General features: G+C 44.3%; 1 protein-coding gene across 6 annotated transcripts in view; it reads left to right on the plus strand.

The window, feature by feature from the left end:
* The window catches only part of AK8 (adenylate kinase 8), a 67,243-nt gene extending 54,676 nt beyond the window's left edge, over positions 1-12,567 (plus strand). For 4 of the 6 annotated variants that reach the window (XM_064676830.1, XM_064676828.1, XM_064676831.1 and 1 more), the window contains 3 exons: positions 1,906-1,976; positions 10,236-10,316; positions 11,973-12,567. In XM_064676830.1, the coding sequence (XP_064532900.1) occupies positions 1,906-1,976; positions 10,236-10,316; positions 11,973-12,169 (349 nt within the window). In that variant the 3' untranslated portion in view covers positions 12,170-12,567. The remainder of the gene's footprint in view (positions 1-1,905; positions 1,977-10,235; positions 10,317-11,972) is intronic. The other 2 variants (XM_064676832.1, XM_064676829.1) reach the window with 1 other exon arrangement.
* Positions 12,568-14,035: the final 1,468 nt, after the last annotated feature.

Consider the following 14,035-nt stretch of genomic DNA (forward strand, 5'->3'; position numbering starts at 1 on the left):
TAGGATCAACTTTATCTCCCAGACAATTTAACCTTTCTATTTTCTAGAACAGGCAATCCAATTTCCATTTTACTCAACCTCCCAGTGGGTTAATGGCAAGTTTTCCCACTGTGTGACTGGTGTCATTATCCCTAATTTCGGAGCTTACCTATTAAATTAATTTCTTAAGCCAAAATTTTGCATTACTTAACCCAGAACCTTGGCACAAATTATCAAAATTATCTCAGTAAAGAAAATTATTTTAAATTAATTTTTTTTGCATACTACTTTTTTAAAAGCAGGGTCAAGCTATATGAGAAATCTTTTTTCTTTAGTAGCCCAAGATTTTTTTTCCCACCTGTTTCTCCACCTGGACAGCCTCACCCCCAGCCTGCTAATCTGAGTACTGTCCTGGGAAATGGGATGTTCAGCTCCTTCTTTCTGGGGCTACTTAGGCTTGCCATGCTTTTTAGAAAAAAGTAAGTATTCACTGACTGTAGGTCTCTTGCCTCCCTGGTGAACACCTGCCTTGGCCTGCAAAGACATTCTGTTTTTCTGGTGGAGGGCACTCCACAGGGATTGCTTTCCAAAGCCAAATCCTGGAGGCATAGGGAGAAAAGGGATGAAACAGATTATGAGCTTTACATAACAGTGTATCTTGAAAGTAATTGAGTTGCTGTTTGTTCAACACTTTGCAATGTAAAGCTCTAAATTAGACAGGGGGTCAGGATTTACCGTGGTGTCCCTCAGGTGGGTGACAATACACCTTGGTAGGGACCCTTGGAAGTCTGCAGTCACTGCTGAGCCACAGAAAGAGAATATTCACCCAGCTTGTTGTTTATTCAACAGATTTCAGGGCCTAACCACATGTGTGGGATGTTTATCTGATGGCACCTTATTTCTTCAGCAATACTTGTACTTCTGTGTATGGGCTTGGGATTTCACTGCTGGAGGAACGTGCCTGTTTTGGCTGAAGACAGGAGTAACTTGACTGATAGGCCTCTTCAAATCCAGAGAATCCTTTTCATCAAGCCCTGTGGTCTGTTAGTTGTGAGGGAGTGTTTTGTGAAACTGCAGGAATGGCAAATTCCCCCATTCCTGTGTAATAAACTGAAGTTGTTGGGATGAGTAGCTGGCACGACTCAGCAGCTCTCTGAATTAGACACTGAGCATTCTCCCAGATGGGAAATCAGCCTCCTTCATCTCTCATGTATTTTAGAATATCAAACCATGTAAGTTTAAACACCATGTATTATTCTTGATAACCACAGCAATCTAGCTCTTCCTTGCTGGATTTTTTTAAATATACTCCCCTCTCCACCTTCTCCTTTCGCTTCTCAGTATTAAAAACAAAAAGGAGCTCATCGTACCAATATTTTCTCCGTGGTGAAGTCAGCATAGAATAGCAGTGTCCAAAAAGTTGTAAAACAAAAGACTATCATATGTTGCACCTTTTAATCATGTAATTGCTGAGTGACATTTAACTCTGAGGCTTTAAGTTACTCCTTTGTCAGCCAGCCTTCTCCTTCTGCCCCTCTCGTCCCTCCCTCCTCCCAGAGCAACCTGCTTTTGCAGAGTAGTGCTTTAACTACACTGAAGTTTGGCTGGGCTTCTACATATTACAGCAGCAACACGAAAGCAAACAATTGAAGTATTTGAGAACAATGAAATATGTATGGCTATCTGTGACAGCCCTATAAAGCAGAGCAATTAGCCACGTAATCCGAGAAAGCCAAAGCCACCGGCAGCCCACGGTTCCCTATTAGTTAAATGCTTTTTGTACGTCCTCATCCCATCAAATCAACTAACACTTCCTTTAATTGGTTCATGAATTATACAGCTTGGCTGCATTATAATTTAATCACCAGTAAACATTCCTGGGGCCTGCTGTAAAGTGTATAGCGCTCATTAATTCCTTAATTTCAGCAGATGGAAGGGGAGATCGGATGAACGGTGGCAGTACAGAGCGCCTTGGGCAATGGAAGAAGGAAAAAAAGGTGGGGGGCCGTTTAGATTTTTTTAAGGGCTGTCAGAAACTCAATCTGTGAGCTGTCAGCAGCCTGGACCCGCTTCCCCCCCCCACCTCCCCCTGCCTTCACCCCACCTACCGCTGCAAGTGACTGACGGATTCATATGGAGCCTTGTCAAGCCGTCTTTAAACATCAAGCCAGCGGGTAAACCAAGCCCAATGTAAATTAATTCTTGTCTTACGGGCCCCCCTTTCTCTGTCCCCATGAATATTTCATGGCGGGCAGCATAAATATTAATTCTAATAGCTCTGCACAGTGGTTATTATTTCTGTTTTATGACAAATATTCATAAAATATTCAGGACCCTTTTTTAGAACATTTACACACTTGATTGTGAAATTTTCCAGCTTCCTGGGGACACAGTAAACATATTGGGGTTCTCTTGATGGACTTTTTTCTCTCTTAATTAATACTATGCCACATTAATATTTAATCAGATTTAGTTTTCCTTTCCCCAGAAGTGAACCCTATTACATTTGAGGATTTATTTGACAGTATTTAAACAGGGAATTTTTATTCCCTATTATGAAATTGGTTTCCTTTGACACATATATAAAATGACACATTATAATCCATTCCTTTATTCCCTCCCCTTACCCCCACATCATACCAGTTTTTGGTGTCAGTTCTTCTATTTATTTTTACATCCCAAATATCTTACTAACAGCAAAAGTTAGTGTTTAAATGGTGGGGGTGGGGGTTAAGTATCATTTATTATAAATTTGATTCAATTTATTTAATAAGGAAGAAAAGTATAGGTTTCCTTGTTAGGAGCAGGAGGTGCCAAAGGAAAGCTGCAGACAGGTAGCAAAGGCATCATTTCTGAGATGAGTTTGCTGGCTCTTAACCCTGGAGCTCTTGCTCCACTCAGATTTGCTTTGCAGCATCTAATTATTGCAGGGGAGGGTTGCAGGGATCTGAGGAAACACTTGGGGAAGGGGGTTCAGGTTCCTGACCTCGGGCCTCTGGGGCTGCAGAGGCTGTCGATTATCTGAGGTGGGGTTGGATTAACCCTGCCCAGGGTGGGAATGGTGCCATCCACAACACTCCAGAGCAGTGCTGGCTGCCATCTTATTCTGTGATTCAAAAAGCACCGCTGGAATGAACTCCAGGGGGAATGCAAAGATGCTGGAATAACAGCTGAGAGTAAGGAGGAGGCAAAGAATAAAAATGAGGGGAGAAATGTAAAGTAGTTTTGAATGGAGGTACTAGAGCATCCCCGCCACTCCTTGCAGATGGGAAGAGTTAATATTGCCTTCTCAAAAAAAAGCTTTAAAAATGCATTGAAGCCACTCCTACAAAAACATCTGCTCTGTCTCTGTGTGCCTTTCACTGTGCTCGTGTGACATTCACACAGCCCCGAGTCCTGCAGGCCACTGGAAGGGCTCTGGTGTGAATCCATGTGATGCCCATGGAGCTGCTTTGCTTTACCCCAGCTTGAATCCAGCCCATTGTTCTGTCAAACAGGCAGCCAGTGCCTGTTCCCACTGTGTGAGCTGGGGTGGGATGTTGCTGGTGGGGTGGGACATGGGAGAGCCCCCTCACCTCGGCTGTCTGGGCTGGTGGAGCTCAGCACGTGGAACTGGTGGGTGGAAAACATCCAATGGAGTCATTACTCTGCACTGCTGGTGAAGGGAAGGAACATCTGCAGCTGCTGAGGATGTTGTTCATCTCTCTCCCCTGGTCAGGAGACATGTCCTGGGAATAGTGCCCCACTTAGCTGCCTTTTGTAGTTATTGGGCAGAAATGCATCCATTTGAAAAGATCCAGTGCCTGGAAACAGCTTGTCATCCCATGAATCATTATAGGAGCTCGATGGGCAAAACACTTGTGCTGATTAACCTGTGTTTTAGTGCTTATGCAATGTATTTTCCCTCATGGCTGAAACCTAGAGGGTGAAATTACTTCCCAAAATAGACTCAAGCATCTTTCATTAGAAGATATTCCAGTATTTGAAAGAAATCAGTGAATAAAACCTCCCAACAGCTCCTTCCATAAATAAGAGATAAGGATCATTTTATTCATTGCAGAGACAGGCAGAAGGAGTCCTTAGGAGAAGGAGTAAACTGAGATTCATGTCCAGTCAGTAGTGCAGCCTCAGAAGAGCCTCTGTAGTCTGGTTACCCATGGGCAAAACAGCTGGTTTAGAGCTGCATTGAGAGAAACCTGAACAAGTCTGGGGAAAAGGTTGATGGGATCTGTGTAACCAGTTTTTAATTTTTAAGAGGGGATTTGGGAATGCAGAATGTCATTGTGGAAACAGGATCCTGTGACTGAGCCAAAGTGCTTGAGAAGAGGCTTAGCCAAGGTTTCAGGTTCAAGGTGTCTTTGTGCTACAGGAAAGGGAACATTCTTTAGGGGAACTGATTGATCCAAGTCAATATCTCTGGCTGGAAAGTCGATAAAGACAAGATGGTCTGGGTTTTAGCTGGGATTAGGCACTTGGACTCAAATCTAAATTTATCTGTATCTGTCAGCTTGAACCACTAACCTGATTTGCCATGTTACTGTGATCATTCAGTGATACTACCCAAGGAAAAGACCTTATTGCAATGCAAACTTTTAGTACCTTGACCAAACCTGCCATCCCTCTCCTGTCTGGCTTGTGATCCTTGTGTAATCCACGAGTTTGTGCAGTTTTACACCTTTTTGAGAAACTTTTAACACCAAAAAACCATGGTCAGTTTTAATGATGGGTCTCACAGTTGAGCCAAATCCAGGACAGCTCCTAGAGATGGTTCTTGTCCCTCTGCCAGTTCAGTCCATGATGCCCCCCCAGGTTTTCCATGCATTTGTGAGAACTGTGTTATTCCCTTCTCCCCCTGCTTTGGCTGTTTTGTGAACCAAAGGGAGGAGCTTGTGTTTGTGCCAGGGATCACATAAGGGTTTTACCTGCAGTGGCCTTTTAGGGAGCTACTGAATCCTTACACTCCAACAGCCTCATCTCTTTCTCAGATTTATATTTCAATGACAAAAATTGTAGCCATTGCATTGCCAGGACTGAGTCCTCCAGGAGAGTTATTTTCCATGGGGAATTGTGCCACAGCATCAGGTGACACTGTTGACATCTCCATATGGAGTAAGATGTTTTGTGCCTTATGAAAGGCACAAGTTTCTAGCCTTGAAATTGATATTTTTTCTCTTTGTCTGCCTGGAAAAGAAAGTAACTTTGTGTCCCTTCCTCTCTTTCTTCCACTCTCCTGTTCTCTTTTGCTCTGATTTAGCCGGGGTTCTGTCAAAGTTCTGGCACCAAAGTTTGCTGTAACTTTGAGATCACACAAAGCATCTGATCTTCACATACTTGTTTTTTTTTTTTTAAAGCAGACTGATGTGGTACGTTGTAAACTGCCAGGAGCACTTGCTAATTTAGTAGTTAATGACAGTCACAGAGAGTGTTTTTCTTGCCCCTGGAGAGGTTTTAGACACAGCTGGGGTAGATTTGCCACTATCAATTATGCACAATTTTAAACAAGAATTGGCCAGCAGGGGCCTCTTTTTTTTTTTTTTTTGCAGAGTGCAGAGCGTGAAGAATGGGAATATGGTAGCTGGTACCTGCCTGAGACAGGGAAGATATATAGGAGTCAAGAAAAAAGGGAAAGATTAATAGCTTACTGTTTTTAAAGTTGCAGTTTCAAATCAAAAGTTTAAATGCTACATTTAAAAGTGACCCAGTGGTGGTTGGTGTTGTATTTTTGTTTTAATTCAGCATCCTAACTTTATTGTGAGGCTTGATCTGGCCCTGGTGTAGCCACGAGTAAGTCAGTAGTCTCTGTTTTTAAAAACCATCTGGGGAGTCAAGATCCTGTCTCAGACATCATGGTGTGTTGTCTTTATATCCTTAAATGAAAACAAGGTATGAATTCGATGGGATTTAATGGTATAGGTCTAATTTCACAGACAATAGTTTTCTAAAAAGGGCTTGGCTTTGGGCTCCACTCCACCAATGTCTATCCAGAGCAACTCCAGGTGATGGTAAATGCCAAGGATGAGAATCTGACCTAAGAAAATAGCTCAGGTTTAGAACAGTCAACATCTGGATCCATCCAGGTCAGCCTCATAAAACAGCTGGGTTTAAATTACAGGACCTAAAGGGGTGGAAGGCTGTGGCAGAGCTTCAGTTCTCTGGAGATGTGAAAGCAGCTGGATGGAAGGGCAGTGGAGCCATCCTGGAAAGGGACTCTCCATAGCAGGAGGAGTGTTCCTCATTCCCTAGTACAGGGATACCAGGATTCAGGCACACAGCACTTGCTTGTCTTATGGCAACACTCATAATTTTTCATTACAGGTACTTTAAGTGGTGACATTATACCCAGAAAACAGGAAAAGCACCACCAAATAAATTCTTCCGAGGACAGCTCTGAGCACTGCCAGTTGTTAATAACTTGGATTAACTGGGTTGGCTGCCATCTGGAACAAATGCAGCTCAGGATTAGTTGAGTGCTGTTGTGTAGGTCAAAAAAAATCTTCCTTCACTTATTGTGTGGTTGTGACATATTTTTCTGAAAATGCTGTCTCACGATCAGGTGTGAAATAACACTTCTGCCACCTGTACCTCACCTTCTCCTCTCTCCCTTTGAGAAGGGAAGCCATCAGGATGCCCTGGTGACCTCCAGGATCTTAGATGATGCTATCTGAGTAGCCAGAAGCAACTGGAATACCCCTTTGGAATGCCAGATGGCTGGTAGGAAAACAATGTTATATTCCAGCTGTTAGAACTGGAATATATTCCATCGTCATCCAAAGGCAACCAGCTCTCATTTGACTGGGTACACAGTGAAGGTGTCATCAACATTATTAATTTGTTGGAATTTAATCTCTAATGTGTCTGGAAGCTGCAAGAGATCAGATCAGTGATGTCAAGTACAGTGAGGAAGAGGCAGGATTCTGACACTCATTTTGCCTTTTAATATTTGTGTTAATGGTTTTATTATCAGTGCGACCTGCGAGGGCTTATGAATCCCTTGGTTCCAGTCCTGCATCCAGCAGCAATGTTGCCACTCAGTGGGAGTCCGGGGGATGTTTGTCCTCAGAGACCTGGGAGGTTCCACCCAGTTGTACCCCACAGAGCACCAGTCTGTAACTGGGAGCACCAGTCTGTAACTGGGAGCACCAGTCTGTGACTGGGTGCCAGTGATTTTTGGTTGCCTGTGGGTGGATGCTGAGCCTGTGACACAGGATTGAAGATTCCTGGAGCACCTCACCTGGTGCTGACTGACACTACTCACCTGTTGGAGCTGAACTAACAGCCCTGGAAGGGGAGCTGTGCTGGATGCTAATCCAGCAGGATAATGTGGTGTACTTTGATATGAGGCTGTGTTTCCTCGCCTCCCTGTCTGCCAGTTCTGATGACATCTGTTTCATATTTCCCCTTGATAGAAGTTGTGACACATTACAACGTACAAAGCTTGGCTGATTCCTAAAGTGAGCTTTACAGAGGATGCATTTATGTGAAAAAAAATCACACTTGGTGTGTGAAAGGGGGCCAAGCTCTGCTTGGAGATGAATCCGGTGCTTGCAGGGAGTTGTTCAGTTACTGGTGGATCAAGGTCATGGGTGCAGCTCTCTGTCTTATGGGGATTTCCAAGAGAAATCCAACAAATATTATACCTGGACAGCTGGAGGGTCAGGTTTGTTATGTGATCAGAGTCACAGTAGGCTGAGAGAGGGACAGAGGTGAAACGTTGCTCAGCAATACCTTGAGGAGCTGCAGGAGATGTATCACATAGCCAAGGCTAAGGCTTCACAGAGTGCACACGTAAATGGGCTTTACTCATGTGAGTAAACCTCCTGGGGCTGCATAATAGGCTGTGTGGGGTATGTGTCTCCTTCAAAATGGTAATAAAGCTTTCTAATTGGAAGTATTTTAAGTCTAGACTGTAGTTCTGTCAGTGGTTTTCCCCTTCATCTTTTTTTCCTGCTTCTGAACGATTTTAAACTGACAGCCCTGGGGAGTGTTGTTTTCTCTTATCTATAGGAGATGTGTGGAATGGCAGGGTAAGGCATCCCACCTTCCCCTGGAAGGACCCTTGGACTGGGAGTTTGTGCTGTTGAACAGCATATTCTGTGTGTGTTGTTATATAGTGGATGTTGGGGGAAAAAAATCCGTATTAGCAGGGATGTCTGTACCCTCCCACATCTTCCCTACACTCTTCTTTAATGGTGACACCAGACTGGATAATAAGCAGCATCTTGTTTAAAAAGGAAGGGAATCTCAGACAAGGCTTTCAGAGTTCATTTTGTTGGCAGCTTTTTAAGTGGAGTTTTTTAGGCTCTTCTGTTTCAAATACCATAGTACTTTTTTGTGTTAGTAACTATGAATTACGACAAGCTTTCTTGATATGCCAGGTTATAATCCTTTAGTGGGTTTGTTTATTTGAGAATATAATAGGAAGCCGTATCAATTATCATGACTGTATAAATGTTGTTCCTCTCTACTAGAATATTCATCTTGAGACACATCATCAGATGTTACCTGTTCTGACAATCACGTTTTTGTGCCATTGTTGGGCAACAGAAACAAAGAAAAACAAAATGTTAAGAGTGTAAGGGATAAAAGAGTGTTGAAACTGTTGTTCTTTTCCTGTCTTTGGAATCTCCAAGATCTTGAATGTTTTATTCCTGGCTGTTATTTTGTTACCACAGTGTGAATAGAAGTCATTATCTGTAAACATTTGAAAAGAGAGATGATTTTCATAACTTTAAATCCTACAAAGGATTCTCGTAATCTGCTATGTGCACGCCAAGGTAAAGCTCAGCCTTTCATCTGGTCTGATCCCACCCAGTCAGTGTAAAATGTTCCTTTGGTGACTGTCTAAAGCACGCAGAATCTCCTGTGAGAGGCAGACAAAAATGAAAATAGGAAGCCTGGCCTTGAAGGCAACAGCAGGAGAAGGTGTATTATAAAGAAAGATGTATTCGCAGCCTTCAGGTCGTGCTCTCTTGGTAAAAACTCATTTTCATAGGTTCAAAGGAAGCCTTACTTTTTATTTTTATTGCATTAATTGTTGAATGTGATCTTTGTGCAGATCTGCTTTAGTCTCTAGTAGCTGGGGGACAGGGGACTCAGGTCTGCTCAAGCTCAGCAGTTTGTCAAGAATTTTCTGCTGAAGAGATTTTGAACATGAACATAAAATTAACAGGACTATTATAATGAACCAAAGTGCCAAGGGGGAGTCAGTGTGAGATGGGCACAACAGTTTATGTGCACAGTGTGGTGTGCCTGGGGTCAGGAGTGGTGGATGTTGTTTTCTGGTTTTGCATCCTTGGTCCAAGTCAAGCTTTTGTGTCACGTGTAAGAAATGAGCTGGCAAGTCCTACTCCATCCTCTAGAGAAAAGCTGTTCCTGGTGTGGAACCCTCACCACTGGCACTGAGGGGCTGAGCCTTTAAGGTGCTGAGCAATTCTCTCTTGTTCAGACTCAGTGGGAATTGCAGGTTTTGATCTTAAAATGAAGCATAAATGTTTGCTTTCCACAGTGTCACCAGCAAGGCTCTGCTGGGCAGGGCTGCTCCCCGTGCCCGGGCACTGCTCCCTGAGGGACAGGGACTTGTCAGCAGCAGCATGTGCCATGTCTTATGTCCTATTACTCATCCTGCTTTCAAGGATGCAGGACAGGAGTGGGAGCCCAGAGGACTCCCACTGTGGGGAGACAAGGACGAAAGAAGTGGAAGTGGACTAAAACAGCAGGAGGAAAATCCCTCTCATGGGCACCGAGTAGTGCAGTGCTGGTTTTAGGGAGGAATGCATAATACTGGCAGACAAGCCCTTTTTCTGTCCTTGACAGGAACAGCAGACATTTTGAATTTGCCTTTTGCAGCATGTCATTGTGACTGTAGTTGGTATTGGGCTGAGAAGCTGGATCCAGAGAAATTCAGAGGTAAGTGCTGGATGGTGAGCAGGCTGTGACGGACCCTGAGAGAGGCTCCAGCAGGAATTCCCTCACTGGTCTCTGTGCCCAGTGTTGCCCTGTCAGTGCACACAGCACACACAGTCACTGTGCCAGAGAGCTGCTGCCTTGCTGTCCCAGAGACCAAAAACCTGTGTGGAAAAGGAGCTGAGGAGAGATCCTGTGCCTGTGCTCGTGAGGGTGACGCTGCAGGTTTGGGTGCTACTGTCACTGCCATGTTTGAGTGTGCCCTTTGTTTGGGTAAGGATTAACTCACACTCTGAAGGTCACAGGTGATGTTCTTGGGGTGTTAATGCACTTAACTGTTATGTTCTCCACAGGGTATTTTTCTTTAATCTGCCCTACGAGTCCATCATGGAGCGACTGTCCCAGCGGAGGACGGATCCCATCACTGGGCAAAGGTTTGCACTCCTGCCTCATGTTTAACATTTTTCAAGACTGCCAGTGAGATGAAAGCACCAGGTAGACTTCATAGAAATCTCAGGAACTCGGGAATACTGTACTCTTGCTTAGGGATTCCTTAAAAGAAAAGTTCAAACTTTCATAGCTCCTGGAGCACCAACCCACCTTCCTGCTGCAGCAGCTGCTCCTCTCAGAACGGGCATTTTAAATCCTGGAGCCTACAGGATTTAAAACTTACAGGAGCAAATAGCTCGGGTCTAACATTTTAATGGTAACTGAATTGGTTGGTAACATAATGCTGAGGGAAGATGTCTAAAACCAAGCCTAAATGCAGATGGTTTTCGGACATTCCCATGGGAGTTTTGAGGGCATCCCAGCTGGGGAAAATGGAAAACTTGCTGCATTTTACTTCCCCAGGCTCCTGTGATGGTCCTGTCTGCTGGGAGGTATTAATACATTTCCTGCTCAGTAGAGCAAACTCGTTGGAGCCACTGAGTCACTGGAAGGTTGGGCTCTCCAATGTGGCAGTTCATCTCGCTGGCATCACATCCCCTTGTCTCCCCAATGACCTTCAGCTTTACTGCCTTCTCCCTCCTTGCTTTTTGGGGAACAAGTAACAAATTTATCTTCCTAAATACCTGCTGGAAATGGTGTGTATTTACAATTTCACTTGTGGCCTGTTTTTATGGTTCCCCACACTTAAATTTTTAAACCACTATTTTACTTTTCTAAAGGTTGAATCCTCCCGCCTCGAAGACAAATACTGAGCCCTCAAAGATTAAGGCTATAAATACTGGATTTGTCCCAAAGTGAGAGCTGATTATTCAGACATCTCACTCGAGGTGCAGCATTAACTTGTGACAGCAGCAGTGATTTGCTGTAACTGCTCTCTTTGCTTTAGTAATGAGCAATGTGGTTGTTCAGCAGAAATGAACAGGCTGAAGCAAATCATTCACACATCTTTGCATTTCTTATCATCAGGATTAGTATCTGTTCAGTATCTGCTCCAGTTAACACGCTTTCCTCTTCCAAACTCTGGGTTTTATTCCTCCCCAGTTCCTGGTGAATTGAATTGTTTTAGGTGCTGTGTCTAATCCTTGGCATCGTGTTAAAGCTGCACCACTGCAGGGCAGGGGAGAGGGTGGCCTCCAGCTGTGCCCTCAGTGACTCTCCTGTGGAGTGGACTCTGTGTCCACATCCAGTACCAGCTGCAGCTGGAATGCAGCCCTATGCAGAGACCCAAATTCTGCTTCTCTCCTTGCCTTTGCATCTATCCCAAAACTGTCAGAAAATTTGGCTGTACAGGAAGAGGGATAAACTGGTTTTGTGTCAGGGCAGAGGAGGCATTTACTCAGAGTTAGAATTACCAATTCCCATGGCAGGGAATTTAAACACCTGATTGCAAAGGAGCTTTTAGAGATTGTTGGGAGCCTCTGGCAATGCTGGAACTCCCTCAGAATTCCTTTGGTGTCATCTGGCAGGACTCTGGGGATGAGAACCCTCTGTCCTGCTGAATCCTTTGTTTTAAAACTCCATCCTAAAGTAGAAAGAGGCACATCCAAGAAACTGTGATAGGCAAAAACATGGAGTATCAGGAAATGGCTGCTGTGTCCTCAGCTTGGGCTGACACAGTGGCATTTCTCTCTCACCTCCAGGTACCACACCACATTCAGACCAGCTCCCACCCCAGAGATCCAGGCCCGGCTCAGGCAGAACCCCAGAGATGAGGAAGAAAATATTGAGAAGCGCCTGGAAACCTATTACAGGAATGTCAAGGACCTGGAGGATTTTTATGAAGAGGCCTTTTATGTCAATGCTGACCAAGACCCTTATGTTGTCTTTGAGTTCATAGAAAGCTGTATCATTAAGCCCCTTCCATGTAGGAAATTTAGACATTCATAATTAAAAAGGATGGTTTCTGGAAGAGTTGATTTTAAATTTTTCCCTGTAATATTTGCAGTCTGGTTGCTGAAGTGGCAGGTTATCACAAGGGAAGAGGAAGTCAGCCAAGCTGTGTTAAATTTGGAGCTCACCAAGGCTGAGTGAAGTACAGAGAGTAAGAAACTGGGCTTTAGAGGAAATTTTTTTGGCTTTTGCTTCATGATGTAAAGTATGAAACACTGTGGTGAGGGAAGTCCTGTTTAATTCAAATATCTTTTTCTCTTTCTGAATAGTGGTTTTGTCTTAACTGTGCAATACCCACGAAGCCAATCTGGACTATTAAAGCTGTTAGATGTGTTTGTGTCTTAATTCACCCAGTGCTCTCCACTAAAACCACACAAGCACTGCTCTGTCCCAGGCTGCTGCCAGCAACCACTAAAGAATGAGGAAAACAAAGCTCCCAGCTCTGCAGTGAACTGTCCCCAAAGACAACACAGTGTTTGAGGTCAGGGTGCAGAGGTTTTTACTCCCTTGTCAACTCAGATTGCTTAAAAAATGCTGATAAAACCCTGTGCAGAAGCACCAGCCATCCCTGTCACCCTGTTCTGCTGGGCAGGAAGACTCAGAACAGCTGGAAAAGATCTCCAGAGCCACAGGAAACTGTCTGCAGGTTCATCATTTTCAGAACCCAATCAAGGACCTAACGAGCTGCAGGAGCAGAGAAGTTACTAATTCTGTTTTCCTGGGGGAAGCACAGCTCCCAGCCTGTAGCTGCCCTGACTGGGCTGTGCCAGGGCAGGTTGGTGCTCAGGATTTTTCCTCTGGCTGGATCTGGCTGCAGTAAATGCTCAGGTAAGTCTTTCTTAACTGGCAAAGCTCTGATGAAAGGCACAGCACTCGTTTAGCTGTCTCAGATTCTGCACATCCTTAATGCTTGTGGGAAAGGGGTGTGATTTGTGCTGTGGCTCAGAGGGGAACTGCGTTTGATGCCTCTATTACAGCTCCCTCTATTCCTCCCTTGTGTGTGAGTGTGAATTCCCCCTGACCAGGGGATGGGGAGGAGCTTCAGCTTTCTCCTGGAAGTCTCTGTGTCTGGGAATGTGCAGGAGGCAAATGCCTTCTCCCTTCAGAGAGGACAGGCCTCTAGAAGCCTTTTGGTTTTAGATGACTTTTCTGACTTGCTATAAATAGCTTTGGGTCTTTGTTGCTGTTATTAACTGTGTGTGTCTGAGTCTGTTTGGAGAACTGAGAGATGTACATGCCGAATTTCCTTCTTGTTCCTCTAGAGTAATTTCAGGCAGGAAGACCCTGGTTATCTGGATAGCTGTGGGAATATTGTGTTATTTTGGGAGGTTTTAAAGTCAGAATTTTCAATACCTGTGGCAGGGTTGGTGAATGGGAGTTGGACTTTGCAGCCTTGAGGGCCGGAAATCTTAAAAATCTCAGAGTGAGTATCTTTGAAATCTAAGAAAGCCAAATCCAAGCAGCTGAGTCCTCGATGCCTCTTGCAGTGAGAAATTCCAGCTCCTGGTGCCAGGCTGAGGCAGAGGCTGCTCCCAGGGCACAGGGCTCAGCCACAAACCCTCATGTACAGCTGGGCAAGGCATTTGTAACAGTCCTACCTGTTACAAATGTGCTGTTTGGTAACTGCTCGGGCAGCTGGTTTTTATGCCATTGCTATCAAGACATGCTGTAGCATTCATGCATAATTGGGAGCCCTTCTATTAATAATACATGGGAAGCTCATCTTGCTAATATCACCTTCATCTGAGCGTTCCTACTAAATATTTTGATAGATGAAATGGGAAGAGAGTGTATTTAAATACTGTTTGTACTG

The sequence above is a fragment of the Pseudopipra pipra genome, chromosome 20 (genome assembly GCF_036250125.1).
Source record: "Pseudopipra pipra isolate bDixPip1 chromosome 20, bDixPip1.hap1, whole genome shotgun sequence".
Lineage (NCBI taxonomy): Eukaryota > Metazoa > Chordata > Aves > Passeriformes > Pipridae > Pseudopipra > Pseudopipra pipra.